The sequence below is a fragment of the Rhineura floridana genome, chromosome 7, assembly GCF_030035675.1.
Source record: "Rhineura floridana isolate rRhiFlo1 chromosome 7, rRhiFlo1.hap2, whole genome shotgun sequence".
Taxonomy (NCBI): Eukaryota; Metazoa; Chordata; class Lepidosauria; order Squamata; family Rhineuridae; genus Rhineura; species Rhineura floridana.
This window is the reverse complement of record NC_084486.1, coordinates 60,825,284-60,841,414: the sequence shown is the minus strand read 5'-3', so window position 1 is coordinate 60,841,414 and position 16,131 is coordinate 60,825,284. Positions and strand designations below refer to the sequence as shown.

Here is a 16,131-nt window from a genome sequence, read left to right as displayed (position 1 = left end):
GGGTAACCTATTGGGGGCTACATGCCAATGGTGGGCAAGAGGCAAAAGTGGGTGGGGCAATGGATGCAACTCTTACCTTTGTACAGTAGGCTACACTCAAGGCACACAAAAGCCAGATTTTTCTAGACCTCCGCTCACATATCTCACCAACTTCTATCCAGGGAAATGATACAATCACAGCTAAAGGATATATTGAGTCTAGGCAAAAGCAGTCGAGGAGAGCACGGAGCAGGGCTGGTGAGAGATGTGATTTTGAGAGAGTCCCAAGGTGGGCCAGAAACAGAGCTTATCTAGTCAGGGTTTGCCAATGTGGTGTCCTCCAGATGCTGTCAAGACTCCAGCTCCCACCAGTCCCAGACAGCAAGACCTATGGACAGAAATGATGGAGTTGTCTAAAACATCTGGGGGGCACCATGTTGGCTACCCAATACTATATTCAGACAGTTATGACAGTATCCTCCCGAGCTGATTTCCTTTTTGCAATCACATGCACCAAGTTGCACTTTAGATATAAACATAATCCTATTAGAAAGGATAAACTAGCATTGGTCTAAAGAAAATATATTTATATATGGAAAAATGAACAAAAAGGGAGTGGCATGTAATCAATTCCATTCATTTGATTCATTTGAATCAAATGCATTCATTTGAATCAAATGCATTCATTTGAAACTTTATGCAATCATTACAGAGTTTTAACTTCAACATTCCACTGTAGCTGAAAGGCTGGGACAAAGCAAGATTGACACAACAATAAAAGCAGAACACAATGCAAACTGAAATGACCCATTTATAGGTTGGCTGATAAATCATCGAAGGTGAGAAAAGATTATATGATGCTGGAATGAGTATTAGATGCCAGGTCAACCATTAGATGTCTGACATAAAACAAATGCACTCCTTTAAATCTGGGGCTTATTTCAGCAGGGCTAAAAGCCAGTCACAATCATAAGGAACACACAGGGGAAAAAGTGAAGCAGAAGACAACAAGGATGCTTAATCAAGGCAGATATTCTCTGGGGGAAGGAAGAAAATTGGAAGGAAATGAGCACGAATCAGCATCATGATACATAAGGAGGGAACGTGGTATAATTAGAGCATGGTTCACAAACAAGGCATTGAGAATTCAATGGTACACAGAATTCTGCTTGCATTAAAATGTCAGCTGTTAAACTCGTACATACTTAGAGGTAAGATCTGCAACTAGGGTAGCCACTTGCATATCACCACAGAATAGGAAAGGCATCACGGGAGGAGCCCCAAAAGTACACAAATTTGTATAAAATGCCTACTAATTTCTATGTATATATTCAAATTGAAAAATAATTGAAAAATGGAAATGGACTACCTTCAAGTCGATCCCGACTTATGGTGACCCTATGAATAGGGTTTTCATGGTAAGCGGTATTCAGTAGTGGTTTACCATTGCTTTCTTCTGAGGCTGAGAGGCAGCGACTGGCCCAAGGTCACCCAGTGAGCTTCATGGCTATGTGGGGATTCAAACCCTGGTCTCCCAGGTTGTAGTCCAGCACCTTATCCACTACATCACACTGGCTCTACTACAATTTAACTATAAATACATTTCATGGTGGGGAAGACTGTGACTAGGTGACCTGTGTGCTTGCACAGTCTGCTGTCCAGGTTCTGACTGATGATGGACAACTTCTGCTCCCTGTACTTGGACCAGACAGTCCTGCAAATACTGTATAGAACTATCCTCTGATACCCTTTCAAAAAGAGGAGTAACCTTGTAAAGTAGGACACATGGCCACCTTGTCACTAAAGTGGTTTAAGTTACATTTCAACAGAACTCATCTAATTTATGCATACAGATTTAATGTGTCTTAGGTTCACACATTAGCCATTATTAATATTCAAAATGGAGAATATTTCAGTAGATACAAGGGTTGGTCTTCTATTCAGTCACTTCATTGGTCTGTCTAGCTCAGTACAGCCTCTGCAGACACTGATTTCCTACCATTGGACTATGCTGCAGTAGTCTCTGGAACAAAGGTTTTAAATATAGTTTCAAGCCCACAAATTTTCTTGATGCTTTGCTACACTGGGTTTTTGTCAAAAAGAGTAGAGCCTTGCTCCTGTGCATTCTTGTTCATTTTAAGGGAGCCTGCATCGGAGCAACTTGGAACATATAACTGAACTCATAATCATATTATGTTTAAAGTTTGCTGCCAGCATGTTTAACTGATGTGGGAACTATAGAAACCTCAAAAGCAATCATAAGTTCAAAGGCTTTGACAAAATATACCCAAATGGCTTCTCTTGATCTGCAATCTGCCAATAAAACAGAAGACCCTTTACCATCGCCTCTCTCAAATTCTTAGGTGTAGTTTCCCATGTCTTTTCATAATGTTATTTTCTTGGATTACCGCTATGCACAGAGATCCTGGCAAAATTTGTGCACAAATATATTAAATAATATGCTTCTTATTCCCTTAGAAGTGAAAGGCTTTCCTTTGTCTTGCAGAAGCAGCTTTTCACCTTGGCAACTTCCCCAGATTTGAAGCATGCCAAAACAAATAGCTAAGGAACAAATAGATGGAAGTATCAACCATAAGCCACTAAGTATTATGATCATTATTTGCCAGACCAAGGTATTCCCTGGGAAACACCATGCACTCCAGGAAATACTGCAATACTGGAATTAATTTTACCAAAGAAGCTAAATCTATTATATAAATTCAACAGTTCCTAATTAAACTCTGGAAAAAAAGGTGGCAGAGTTCAAGCCTATTTGGAAGATATGTCCTCTGTTCTGGAAATATTGAATCTGCCTAATCCCAGATGTGCTGGCCGTAAGTGAAGGAAATGTGAATATAGACACACTATTCTTATTACTTCAGAAGTTCCAAGATTGAGTCCTGCTATTCCATACAGGTTCTGAATCTAATTCTTAGTGAATCCATGCTGAAATGGTGGCAATTCAGCTACAGGAGCTCTTGGATGAAACTGATTATCTTGACTCTTTTCATTCTGAGTTTGGGTCTGGTTGGGACAGAACTGGCCTTGGTCACCCTGATGGATGTTTTTTGCAGGAGACAGATGGAGGAATGCAACCTTGTTGCTTCTGCTCAATCTCTCAGTAATCTTTGATACCGTTGACAACAGTATCCTCCATTTTATGACGGCTCCACTCTTACTTATGAGGCCAGTTCCAGGTAATAGCATTGGGCGACTGTTTGGGCCCCCTGGAAGTTGAACCAGTTGGTGCCACAAAGCATAATCTTGTCCCCAATGCCATTTAACATCTGTGTTAGGGACGGGGAATCTTATTTAGCCCAAGGACCATATTCCCTTCTGGGCAACGTTCTGAGCGCCACATGCCTGTGGTGGGTGGGGCCAGAGGCAAACGTGGGTGGAACATGAATGTGATTTTTATATTTGTACACATGCACACTCCCCTCTGTCTTCCCATCCAGACAAGCAAAAGGCATCATCAGAGTTCAAGGACTTGTTTCATCCAAAACTATTTGGGGTGTGAAGCATGACCAATGAGGGGTAAGGCCTGGGGAGAGTTCTGAGAGCCAGAAAGACAGGTCTAGAGGGACACATTTGGCCTCTGGGCCTGAGGTTCCCAACCTCTGGGTGATATGAATCTAGAGGAAGCAGTCATGAAGAGATATGGGATGAAGAGCCATCAGTATGCTGATGACACCCAGCTCTATTTTCCCATAAAATCTGAATCAGGAGCAGTCATGTAATATCTAAACATGGAGCAGTCATAGCCTGGATAAGGGCTAATAAACTTAAAGTGAATCCTGAGAAGAGAAGAACTCTGTGGATGGGTATTTCCCATTCCAGGAACTGGGTTGTTTACCTGTTCTGGATGGTGACAGATTCCCTCCAAAGGAACAGGTATGCAATCTGGGGGGTGCTCTGGGCTTATCTTTGTCCCTGGAGGCCCAGGTGGCCTTAATGGCAAGGAATACACACTGCTAACTTCAGTTCCTCTTTCTGGATAGGGATAACCTGGCTACTGTGGTTCACACACTGGTAACATCATGGGCAGTTTCCTATAATGTGCTGAATGTGAAGCTGCCCCTATGCTTGGTTTGGAAGTTGCAGCTTGTGCAGAATGCAACAGCTGGGGTACTGAGTGGGGTCCCTAGCTATACACATATTACACTGTGCTGAAAGAACTGTAATGGCTGCCTATTAACTACTGAGCCATGTTCTTTATTATTTATTTACAAAAAATATTATTTATTTGCAAAAAATGCTGATGAACAGCATAAAACCTACTATAAAATTACACTCATAAACAAGCACTAAATACATCACAAATCAGTAGGTCAGCTTAATACATCAACATAGCTGGATCATCAACCGTAGTAATCTAAAAAATGTTTGGAGTACAGCATTTTAGAGGGTTAATACTTCAGAGATTAAAAGGGAAGCCTAGAAAATCTTGAAAATGTGGTTGAGACTCTCAAGTTTCTCTCTTGCATTTTAAACTTTCAGTAGGCTTGGCTTGCTCTGTTCCTGCTTGGAGCTAATCTGGTGTCATGTAAAAGCTGCTGAAGTTCAGAGCAAAGCAATTCACTCCACAAAGGTAGAGAATATTGTGGGCTGTTTAAAAAGCAGATGCTAAGTCTGAATTCAGGAGTTCCATTTCATCCCTAATGATGATGATGATTATGATGCGTGATGTTGGGAGCATATTCCAGAGGCAGGTGCCAGCATGCTAAAGGCCATGGTCTTTATGGACGCAAGATGAACCTTGGGAGCACACACTATTAAGAGTGTTTCTCCCAAAGATCAAAGTGATTAGGCAGGGGTATACAAGCTAAGGCATTCCCAGAGATAACCTGATCCCAACTTGGTCAGGGCTTCGTATGCCAGTAAAAGGTAAAGGTGTCCCCGCACTTGTAGTGCGAGCCGTTTCCAACTCAGGGTGACATCTTGCGATGTTTACTAGGCAGACCGTATATATGGGGTGGGATTGCAAGTTCCTTCCCCAGCCTTTCTTTACCCCACAGCATATGCTGAGTACTCATTTTACCGACCACGGATGGATGGAAGGCTGAGTGGACCTCGACCCCTTTTACCAGAGATTCGACTTCCTCCTTCCTTTGGAATCGAACTCCAGCCGTGAGCAGAGCTTTCGGCTGCGTTACCGCCGCTTACCACTCTGCGCCACAGAGGATCTTTCGTATGCCAGTAGCAAGACCTTAAACTTGGTTTGGCAGTCAGTGCAGCTCTTTCAGCAGCTCTGTTGATAGCGCAACTTTGTTCACATGGCACCCCTTCAACAGCCTTGCTGCTGCATTCTGCAGTAGCTGCAGCTTCTGGACCATCCTTAAAGGAAGCCCCACATGGAATGCCTCTGGAGTAATCCAGTCTGGAGGTTACCAACACTGGACTACTGTAGCTAAGCTTTCTGATCCAGGAACAGCTGAAGCTTTCGCACCAGCTGAAGCTGGCAGAAGCTACTCCTAGCCAGTGAAGCCACTAGGGTCTTCAGTGTCAAAGATGAATCCAGGAGCACCTCCAAATTACATATTTGCTACTTCACAGCAGGAGTGCAACCCCAAACAGAACAGGCAACTGACTCATTTCCAAGACCTGGGAACGGCTCGCCTACAGAGCCATCTTACCAGGATTCAAGCTCAGTCACTGGTCCACTACTGCACCTAGGCACTGGTCCAATTCCTGCACAGCCACACCTGATTAGGATGTTATAGGGGAAATACAGTTGTGTGTCATCATCACAGTAATGACTCCATGCTCTACATCCCAATAACCACTCTTTCGTCAGGACAGCCAAATCTTTATGTGATATTACACACTGTGTTTGAATTGCAATGCTGTAAAGTACATAAGATGCTTTGATCATTATTGTACATTCTATTGGCTACCAGCTGTTAGCCTATTTTTATAAAGTTTTAAATTCTTCCATACCTATGTGATAGAAATATATGATGTTCATTCAGACCTTGACTTTATTTATTCATTTGTAAGTGAAGTAATATACATTACCATCTAAAGAGAGGTCCATTGTAAGACCATTAAGTCCAGAGTCTAAAATTACCTAACTGCACCACTGTTCATATGTCTTAATATTAGCTGCAACTATAAGGAGACTTCAGAATATGGTGCTTTCTATAAATCTTTGAACACAAATATTTTGTGAACTGATAATCCATTAAGTAAGCATATATGCAGCCTGACATTTAGCCACCATCACTCACTCACTCTTTCTTCATGCGATTCTCTCCAGAAGTGGTAATATTTGTCAGTAGCTAGCTGCAGCATGAAAAAAAAATTGCAGACAGAATGTATTTCACTGGCACGACAAACTCTTGCTTCAGCATTTTTATGTAAAAATTGATAGTTAGGCCTTCTGGCTAAACAATGAACTGATTCCAATTCATTCTCAATGAACTCTTTGGTTATACTTAAAATAGGATAATTGTTTGCATAAGCATTTTCATTTGGCCTGCCAAACTGTTAACACAAAAATGCAGAGAGTGAGACTGAAAAAATATAGGACTTCACTTAAATGGATATCCATTTGAAAGACCAGGACTGAACGCTCCTTTAGAAACACATTGGAGTGTGGGAAAAGGATTTTTGAAACTTACTTTTCCATCTTCACATTTTGTTCCAGCCAGGACAAGACCAGGGTCAGGCATGTCATCCCCCAAGTAAACGTGGGTTCCTCGGCATAGAATTTTGCCTCCTTCTTGTAATGGGATGTTTGTTTCTATGGAGACAGCATTGGTACCTATCACAGGTCGATTTGCTCCCCCTTGACACTGAATTTTTCCACATTTAGCATCTCTATAGGGGAAAAATAATTTAATTAGCATCTACCACTAGGACTGCTTCAGCTGGTTTTCCACTGGGCATATAAAAAGCATATACCTGGGTTCACACTTGGCAAAATAACTTTTTGAATCCTTGCCACAGTTTCCATAAGGATCACCTGCAGAGTTGACTCTCTCAAAGCATATCCCAGGGGCAGGCTTAGCACCTAAAATAGAAGCAAAACCATTTTAAACATAAAGTATACAATGCCCAAAGATGTCATCTTGGTAGGGAAAAGCAGAATACGACAGTGGAGAAAGAAGCAAAAGGGATGGGCTTTGTCTAGCTGCACTGGGCTCAAGATTGATTTGGGGGTGGGTAGGATGGTTATGGGCACATCTACAGGTTTCCCTGATGACTACAACTTCCTTCAGATAGTTGTCTTGCTCTGTTGTGAAACCTAACCCTTGAGATCCATCCAGCTGGCTCTGATTTCAGAGATCCATGGCAAAATTTCATTAGCCTAAATGTGCTGGATGCTTCAACCCATGCTGGCTCCTCCTGGACCTCACAACTGAAAGGGAGCAGTGAAACATACATAGTTCAAGAATTCTTGCCAGGCTCAGAGCTTGTGTTGGCTCTTCTAAAGAGATGAAAAGAAGGTAACTGTTATGGGAAAAGACACATCTCACAACATTGTTCCTTCTATTCAGTTTTTAAGGGGGCTGTAGCCCTTCAGGGTCTGGATTTGGAATCTCTAATTTCAGGTGGATGAGTTTCCATTGGGTTATCCGGGGAAAGGTATTTGCCTTTCCTCCAAACTGAAGAAGGCTGCTGTCAGAATGGTCCTTCATGCTAGGGCATCACCTTTTCAAGCTCATTGCCCTTTCTTGGTCATTTTGTCTAATAACATACACCAACTAGTGATAGCTCCTTTGCATGGTTATTTGCAAATAAGTCCCACTGTGTTCAGTGGGACTTACTTTCTAGTAAGCATTTTTATGATTGCAACTTAAAGCCAACAAACACCAATAAAACTATAACATGCATATTTTACAGATTAAATATAAGAGATATGCATCACAATAAAGAATTATCTACAATATGGATGGGGAACCTTAGGCCTGGAGCCTGAATGCAATCCTCTATCCTTCTGTATTTATGCCTCAGGGCATCCCCTTGCTAGCCCTGCTCTGAGCTCTACTTTTTGTCCAGCTCAAATATGTCCTTGAACTGTGATAATGCTTCTTGCCTGCCTGGATGGAAATATATGTGCATGTGTGTGTGTGTGTGTGTGTGTGTGTGTGTGTGTGTGCGTGTGCGCGTGTGCGTGTGTGTGTAGAAACTTGATTTTTCCATAGCTGGAATGTAGTTTACTATACAAAGATGAGAGTCACAACTGTTGTTCCACTTGCTTTTGCCCCTGGCCACACCTAATTTTAACCTCTGGCAATCTACTTTTGCCTACAGCCCCAACCATCACTGACATGCATCCCCCCAAAGGTGGGCTATGAAGAAATGCAACCCATTCCAGAGCTTGGAAAAGTTATTTTTTTGAACTACAACTCCCATCAGCCCAATCCAGTGGCCATACTGGCTGGGGCTGATGGGAGTTGTAGTTCAAAAAAGTAACTTTTCCAAGCTCTGCCACCCCAATCTAGAAAATCTTGGAAGTGTCTGTCCACATGATTTGAGGTCAGGGCACAAAGGAGGGAAAATAGCCACTTTTCATGATAAAATAATAAAACACAACTAAAATAAAAACAACCCTTAGTTGTATAAACATATTAAAACTATGATCAGTACTTCCTGGCTGACATTTTCTTCTGGTCCCAACTCTATTCCATTACAACATGAAAGGACACTCATATTCTAGAAGATAAACTGTTGAGTCTAGAGAAAGGTCAGTATTCTCAGAGGCATTTAAAATTAGATTATGATTTTAAATGTGTACTACTGGGGAGAGGATGACAGTGACATATAATGTGACATATAAATAATGGTATAATATGATTGGCCCAAATTATTCTATAGCTACTAATTTGAAGAAAAACATCTGTAAGAAGTTATTTCGGTAGTACAACGATCTTCTTAAGATGGGTCATTAGCATGGAATGACATAATCTCCTGTTCCAGTATTTTGCTGGCAAAAGTCTAGCAGTGGTTAACATTTCCAACCATGGTTCTATATGATTATTTTAATCAGTGCTTTTGTAATAGCCCAGAAGAATTAGTGTAGGGTCTTAATGGAATTTCATATAATAAATTTCTTTTACAGAATGAATAATATTTTACCATTTTATATTTTCATCTGATACATATAAAATCAGCATTAATCTGATTTCATCTTCAACATCTGACACTGGAAGTTCCAAACATTTCCCCCAACTTAAGCAGCTTATTGTACAACTTCTTACAGAAGTTTTTCTTCACATTAGTATCCATGGAATATGTTATAAAAATGTTGAAATCCTCTGAACTTGCACACCATTTCTAATCCTACTAGTGAACTTGACCTGAGAATTAAACTTCATTAAAGGAGACAATCCTATATCCTTGAATAACATTTACTGAGGCTGAAATCCTATGACACATTGTTGGGAGTAAGCCTACTGAAGACAATGGGACTTATGGAGTAAATCTGTATAGGATGGCACACAGGCTGCAATCTTCAGTGTGCAAACTGTCAAGTAAGTGAATGGGACTTCTGAGTTAGTATTGGTTGCACTACATGTGTATTATTATAGGCTCAAAATAAATAAATAAGAAACCCCTCATGCAAAACACACACAAAGCAGCACTCCATGTTCAGGTTTATTTATTTATTACATCTATATTCCACCTTATATTTCATCTCTTGAAGGTGGTGTATTTGGTTCTCCCCTCCCAATTTTATCCTCACAACAACCCAGTGAAGTATGTTAGACTGAGAGGCAGTGACTGGCCCAAGGTCACCCAGTGAGCTTCGTGGTTGTCATGCATTTAATTACTTGGAAAGTTACTAAGACTGGGCACACATAACCATAACTGACAGAGTGGCGGAGAGAGTTAGAGCTTTGGACTAGGGCTGGGAATGGCCAGGTTCCAATCCTTACTGAGCCATGAAGCTCACTGGTCAGTACAACCAACCTCACAGGGTTGTTGTGAGGATAAAATGTGCAGGTGAGAGAACCATGCATACTGCCTTGATTTCCTTGGAAGAAAGGCAGGATATAAATGTAATAGCTATATTTAATAGATGAATTGCTGGCAAGAGAGTACATTGTAATATATATATTATACCTGGAATGGGTGGGAAAACTAATTGTGATTTAAAATAATTATATATCTTAAGATTAAAACTGCAATTAACTACCTACATTTCATGGTGAGCAGCCTGACTAATAGCATATCCTCAATTGAAGATGAGCTTAATATACATATATATAAATATATATGAAGTTAAAGTGAAATCCCCCTAGATTTAAATGGTCTACTCATAACTTGAGAGCCAGTGTGGTGTAGTGGTTAAGGCAGCCTTTCTCAACCAGTGTGCCTCCAGATGTTGTTGGACCACAACTCCCATCAGCCTCAGCCAGCATTGCCAATGGTCAGGAAAGATGGGAATTGTGGTCCAACAACATCTGGAGGCACACTGGTTGGGAAAGGCTGGGTTAAGGTGTTGGACTACGACCTGGGAGACCAAGGTTCGAATCCCCACATAGCCATGAAGCTCACTGGGTGACCTTGGGTCAGACACTACCTCTCAGCTTCATGAAAACCCTATTCATAGGGTCGCCATAAGTCAGAATCGACTTGAAGGTAGTACATTTATATTTACTCATAACTCAAAGGCCATTTTATGCATTACTGAAAAGTGGGGAAGCAAATACATTCTTGCTTCTCTTTCCCACTTTGCTGCAATTTGTAAATTGGAACTCATGGATATCACAGTTCTGGAGATCTTGTCTTTTCCTGAGTACAGCAAGAGCAGCACAAAGCACAAGTAGCTGCAGCACAATGGAAAGTTCCAAATGAACAACTTGTTCCAACAAAGTGTAAGACTGGACTGACCTTTTACGCCTCCAGGTCTGGACCATTCCTCCTAGGTTCTGCCCTTCATTAAGAAGTGGAATACCTTAAAGCAAAAGGCCTCATTTGGAGTCTAGCACTCTTCCTCTTAGACAATTCCCTCCTCACAGGTTGCCTGGACTGATGGGCTGAAATGGGAATGTGGATCTCTGGCATGGAGGGAGTTGTTTCCTTGGGAATGCAGGCTCTAAGGCGATGGACTTCAGAGGCCCTAATTCAGGAATCCTTGACTTTAGAGGCCCCAATCCAATGGGCTGTGACTCTGGCCTGGTATTGATGTTGGGGTCTGGGTCAGTTTCTAGCACCTCTGCCTCAGGTGCCATTGGTCTGGTTGATCTGGCCAGTCCCTCCTCTTCTAAGACTGAATCAGAGTGCAAGGTGGGTGTTCTGAGAGATCAGTACAATCCAAATGTCATCTGAATATACATATCTCCCTTAATGACACCCACAACTTCTACTTCACATATTATAGTAGAAGCAAGAAAATGAGGTGTGAGTGAACAGTGCCTCTTTCTTCCCCACTTCCCAATAAAATATACACCAGTTCTTGGTATAGACCAGCCTTTCCCAGCCTTTGAGTCCCTAGATATTGTTGGACTACAACTTCTGTTAGACCCAGCCAGCATGACCAATGGTCAGGAATGATGAGAATTGTTGTCTAGCAACATCTGGGGACCCAAAGATGGGGAAAAGTGAGTATAGACAGTCTATGGAGAGTAGCATCTGTCTCTATAACTTACTCATTAAAATCCAGAATATATTACAAAGTTGGGAATGTATGACATATGTGGGAATTTCTTATACAGAAAATCAGTTCAAAGATAGTCTCTACTGCTTTTTAGTCTTTGTAAGCCAGTCCTGCAAGTCCTGATTCAAAGACAATAGAGACAGCTTTGCTGTAGAGGGATAGCCTTGCTGTTATGGTTGTGCTCTTTTCCTTTTTCTCAAAAGACTGCATAATGTGTACTCTAGCACACAATATGGGGCATTCTCAGCCTGAAAAGTGGGGACATGCAAGGCAGCCAAAAACGACTATTCTCAAGATGTAATGTGCAGATGTTGTGTGCCAGTTTTACCTTGGTATTGAGTCCAAGGCCACTTAGATTTGGGGGAGGGTTTGAATATTTTGTTAACATTTTGTTGAACATTAACAGGAAATAAAAAGCATGGAAAAAGACAATTTCATTCATAGTTGGACATAACATACGGAAAGCAACAGACAAAGATCCATCATTGTCCCAAAGTAGATCTCCATAGGTTGCCATGAGAACAAGGAGGGTGAAGCTGTGGTTCATGAACATTAACAAATTGAATAAAGTGGTACCATATGAGATCAAATATGTGCATGCTTGTACTTTTCTGATTTGTGCAGTTAATTTTTCTTCCAGGGCTACTGTTCAGACCTGGCCATACCAAGAGGTCAAAGAGAGTCCTTCCAAAGTGTGCCATTTGTGAGCTATCTCCAATCAGGCAGCTACCACTAGTAACAAAATCAATTTTGTAAAAAACACATTTTGGGTAGAACCCATAAACAGATTTAATAGTGCTAATTCTGGAAACATGGCAACAGACTGCCTCATAATTAACGCAATTTCAGAAAATACATCCTTCCAATTTTTTTCTATAGAGGGACAAAGCCACCACATATGTAAGTATGTTCCATGTTGATCACATGCTCTCCAGCAGTTGGCACTAGTAGAACCAGTAATTCTAGTACTGAAGTGATGTACCATTTATGGATAACTTTTAGGGAGAACAGGTCTGACGGCACTGCCATGGCTTAAACCAACAAGGGGCTTCTCCATATGAGGCGCTGTTTGAGTGCTGGATGAATTAGATATCCATTACTTAGAAGAAATTTCTTGAGATACCATATATGGCATCCAATTGTATAAATCAAATTATGAACAGCTACATATTTGTTGCACTATAAATTGATGGTTTGGAGAGACAATAGCTTGATATCTCCAAGGTATCAAAACGGCTTCATTATCACTAAATATCTCTGTGATGTTGGATATCCTTAAGATCAGGAGGATTCTCACATCTGGAACAATTAAAAAAGATCAACAAAGAATATTTCTCTCTCTTTAACACTAAATCATAAGCAATAATTATAACTATTGATGTGCAGAATGAAAAGTGCAGGAAAAAAGTTACACAGTGAATTTTAATATTTTTAGTCTGTTTGAAATGCCTTTCTTGATTGCTCAATGAAAGGCAAATGCATTTGAGTAGAATCTGCACATGCAAGATTCTTTTTGATGAGGTTGGCAGAGGAGGAAGAATTACATTGAAAGGATGTGAGTATATTTCTGACTGATTTTTCACTTTCAGGCTTAAAAATCACACTTTAACTGGAGCTTTATCTCACCTGCATGACATAAAGGAATTTGACAGTGAATAGACAAGTTTTATAGATAGCTCCCAGTCTTTCTCTCAAACTGAATACATTCATGCAGTGACTAACTTAAGAATTGCCTTGCTGGATCAGACCAAAAGGTCTACCTAGCCTGCTAGATGCCACAGGGCACAAAGGACTTCTCTGATATTTACAACCAGCGTCCGTCCGTCTGTCCGTCCATCCAACATTTGCTTATGTTTTACAGTCACCCCTAGGTATAAAACATAGATCCCACCCTGGTTTATTAGGGCACAATGAGGGCATAAATTACTCTAGAATGACTTTTGGGTATTTGGAGGGACGACCCTGGGGGAGCTGATGTGGTGGGAATGTTATGCCTCCATTGTGCTTGGCAGTTAGCCCCCTCCCCCCAACATGTGGTATTCAGAAGAAGACTGCCTCAGTACATAGAAGTTCTATTTAGCTACCATAGATCAAGCATTGGCAGTGATAAGTGCTGGGGAACATGCTGGGGCTGCTTAGCCAACATATAAAGGATACAGGGCTGGAGGAAGAGTGGAGCATAGTATCATGGGCACTGCAATCCTGCACTGAGTTTTATAGGGCTGCCTAAGCCAACTATACCGACTGGGGAGAAAGACATAAAAGGATTGAAAGAAACCTGCCATACAGAAGTATGGGATGAGATTGACTTCCTCCTTTGAATAACGAGGAGGAGAGATTGTGAAAGTCACTAGAGAGTGCTGTAATCTGTAGTTTCCTAGCACTGCAAGAGCCACAAAGTGTTTATGTGCATATGCCCCTCCCCCAGGATTCCTAAAAAGGAAGAAACACACACACCTCTGGGCCTCTACTAGCTCCAGGTTTTTTTTAGTGGGACTTGTTTCAAAGTAATGGATCTAGAAGCACTGTTCATTCATATCCTCAGAGAGTGAAAGGGGTGATTGACTGGGCTTTGAGAAGTGAAGCATGTTATAATTCTTATGAATGGTCAGGATGGAAGGTGAATAAAGGATGCACCTGGACTCAAGTCTGGGAGTTACTCCTTTTTTCCCCTCAATAAGAAGTCATTCTGAAGGGCTTTCAAAGTAGTCCAGGTACTCCATTCTGCCCCCATCATTGCTTAACACTTTATTGGCACATGCAATTCAAGATGCATTATGGCCAAAATAAATTGTTTTAAAAAATTGAAAAAATTGTTTTAAAAAATGGAGTATCAACATTTGAGCGTTGGTCTCCTCTGTAGAATGGTTTTGGGTATTACACATCTTACCAAAACTTGTAGAGCATGCACAATTTCGATGTATAAAACATAAACCTAGGCAGAAAGAATTAAAGTTGTGTGCTGAAATCCAAGTGAGCAACTTCCTTCCTGTGTAGCTTCGTCCTTTATTAGCACTCTCCCTGGAACAGGGTTCTGCAAGAAAGTCATTACTGACAGCAATTTCCACTTGGAAGACATAGTATGAAATTTTAAAAATGGGTAGATAACATGTGCAGGTTGGCATAAATCTAGCAGCTATTTTCCAAAATTGCCAGTAACCATCCTCCTCCAGCATCTATCTCAAGAACCATGACACTATATCCATAAAATGTATGTTACACTATACGTTTTTGGGTGCTTCAACAACAGCTAGCATAAATAATATAATAATGCCAATAATAGCCAAAATATGAAGAAGATAATAAGGTACTGGGTATGTGGAACTCAAAATAATCTTTGGGCCACAACAAATGATATACCCACACCTCCAGGAGAGAATCCTCTATGAGATGGCACTGAGTTTTGTCTGGCTCAATGCTTTATTTGGATATCACACACTGTCCCCTTGCCAATAATAGCCAAAATATGTAAAAATGAATAAGGAATTGAGTATGTGCATCCCAAATTCAGGTTTGGGGTTTCCTAAAAAATACATTTAAGAAAGCATAAAGAGGACACAGACTCATATCCACCCTAAGGCACTGTCAATGTTTGGAATAAATGGCAATCTTACAATAGCTCATTTTAAAATGTTGACAGAAATTATTAAACATTCTTATATATTTTCACTTTGGTGTACATTATGTGAAACAATTATTTCAGTGACATTTATCTACACAAAATATCATGTGTGACATCATTCGTTATATAACCATCCAAACAAATAAAAATGTATGGGTGACTGGCTTTTCCTTCATTTTTTTCTGAGAAAAATTATAGCTAGGATTATGTTTTGTACATCAAAATGTGCATAAAAACATGTTCTACAAGTTTTGTCATGACATGTTGTATCTAAAACCATTCTATGTAAAAATAGCAATGCTCAAAAGCTGATTTTTCACACACATTTTTTCCTATAGACATTTGAAAATGGTTTGAAGGAAGAATCACTTTCCATACTATACACACGTTTCTTTTGCCCCACTGTTGTCTCTGATCAAATAGATTATCCAGGTTTTTCAAGAAATACAGACCCCTGCAAAACCTGTTTACTGGTGGTAAACAGTAAGTATGCACAACCTGACCCATCTTTCGAACTACTCTTAACTCTCTGAAAAACAATAGTCTATACCCAGCTTTGTTTTGCTGCAGTCCTTCTGGTTGGTCTTTTATAATCATATGTTAATACTAATATAGCTTTAGGTATATTTGTGTAAAAGTAAAGGGAACAGATGGAACTAGGGGGTGAAAGAAAAATGCACATCAAAAGCTTTGAAAGATATTTAAAGAAGCACGAAACATGTTGTATTTCTTGAGGGAGCCCATTTATCATAATTCCAGGAGATAAACTAAAGTAGAAAGCCTTGTCTCTCTTTATTTTGTTACTTGAAGAGGCAAAGACAAAATGATTTGTGAAAGTATTTCCAGTCAATATTAAACTGGGCTGGATGAACAGACTTTATCTTACTTTGCTATTGACAATCAGAGTTTGGTGCCCCAGTAA

General features: G+C 40.5%; 1 protein-coding gene across 6 annotated transcripts in view; it reads right to left on the bottom strand.

The window, feature by feature from the left end:
• The window catches only part of ADAM12 (ADAM metallopeptidase domain 12), a 396,536-nt gene that overhangs the window by 40,892 nt on the left and 339,513 nt on the right, over positions 1–16,131 (bottom strand). For all 6 annotated transcript variants that reach the window (XM_061635685.1, XM_061635687.1, XM_061635688.1 and 3 more), the window contains 2 exons: positions 6,886–6,994; positions 6,603–6,801 (listed from right to left, as the gene is read on the bottom strand). In XM_061635685.1, the coding sequence (XP_061491669.1) occupies positions 6,603–6,801; positions 6,886–6,994 (308 nt within the window). The remainder of the gene's footprint in view (positions 1–6,602; positions 6,802–6,885; positions 6,995–16,131) is intronic.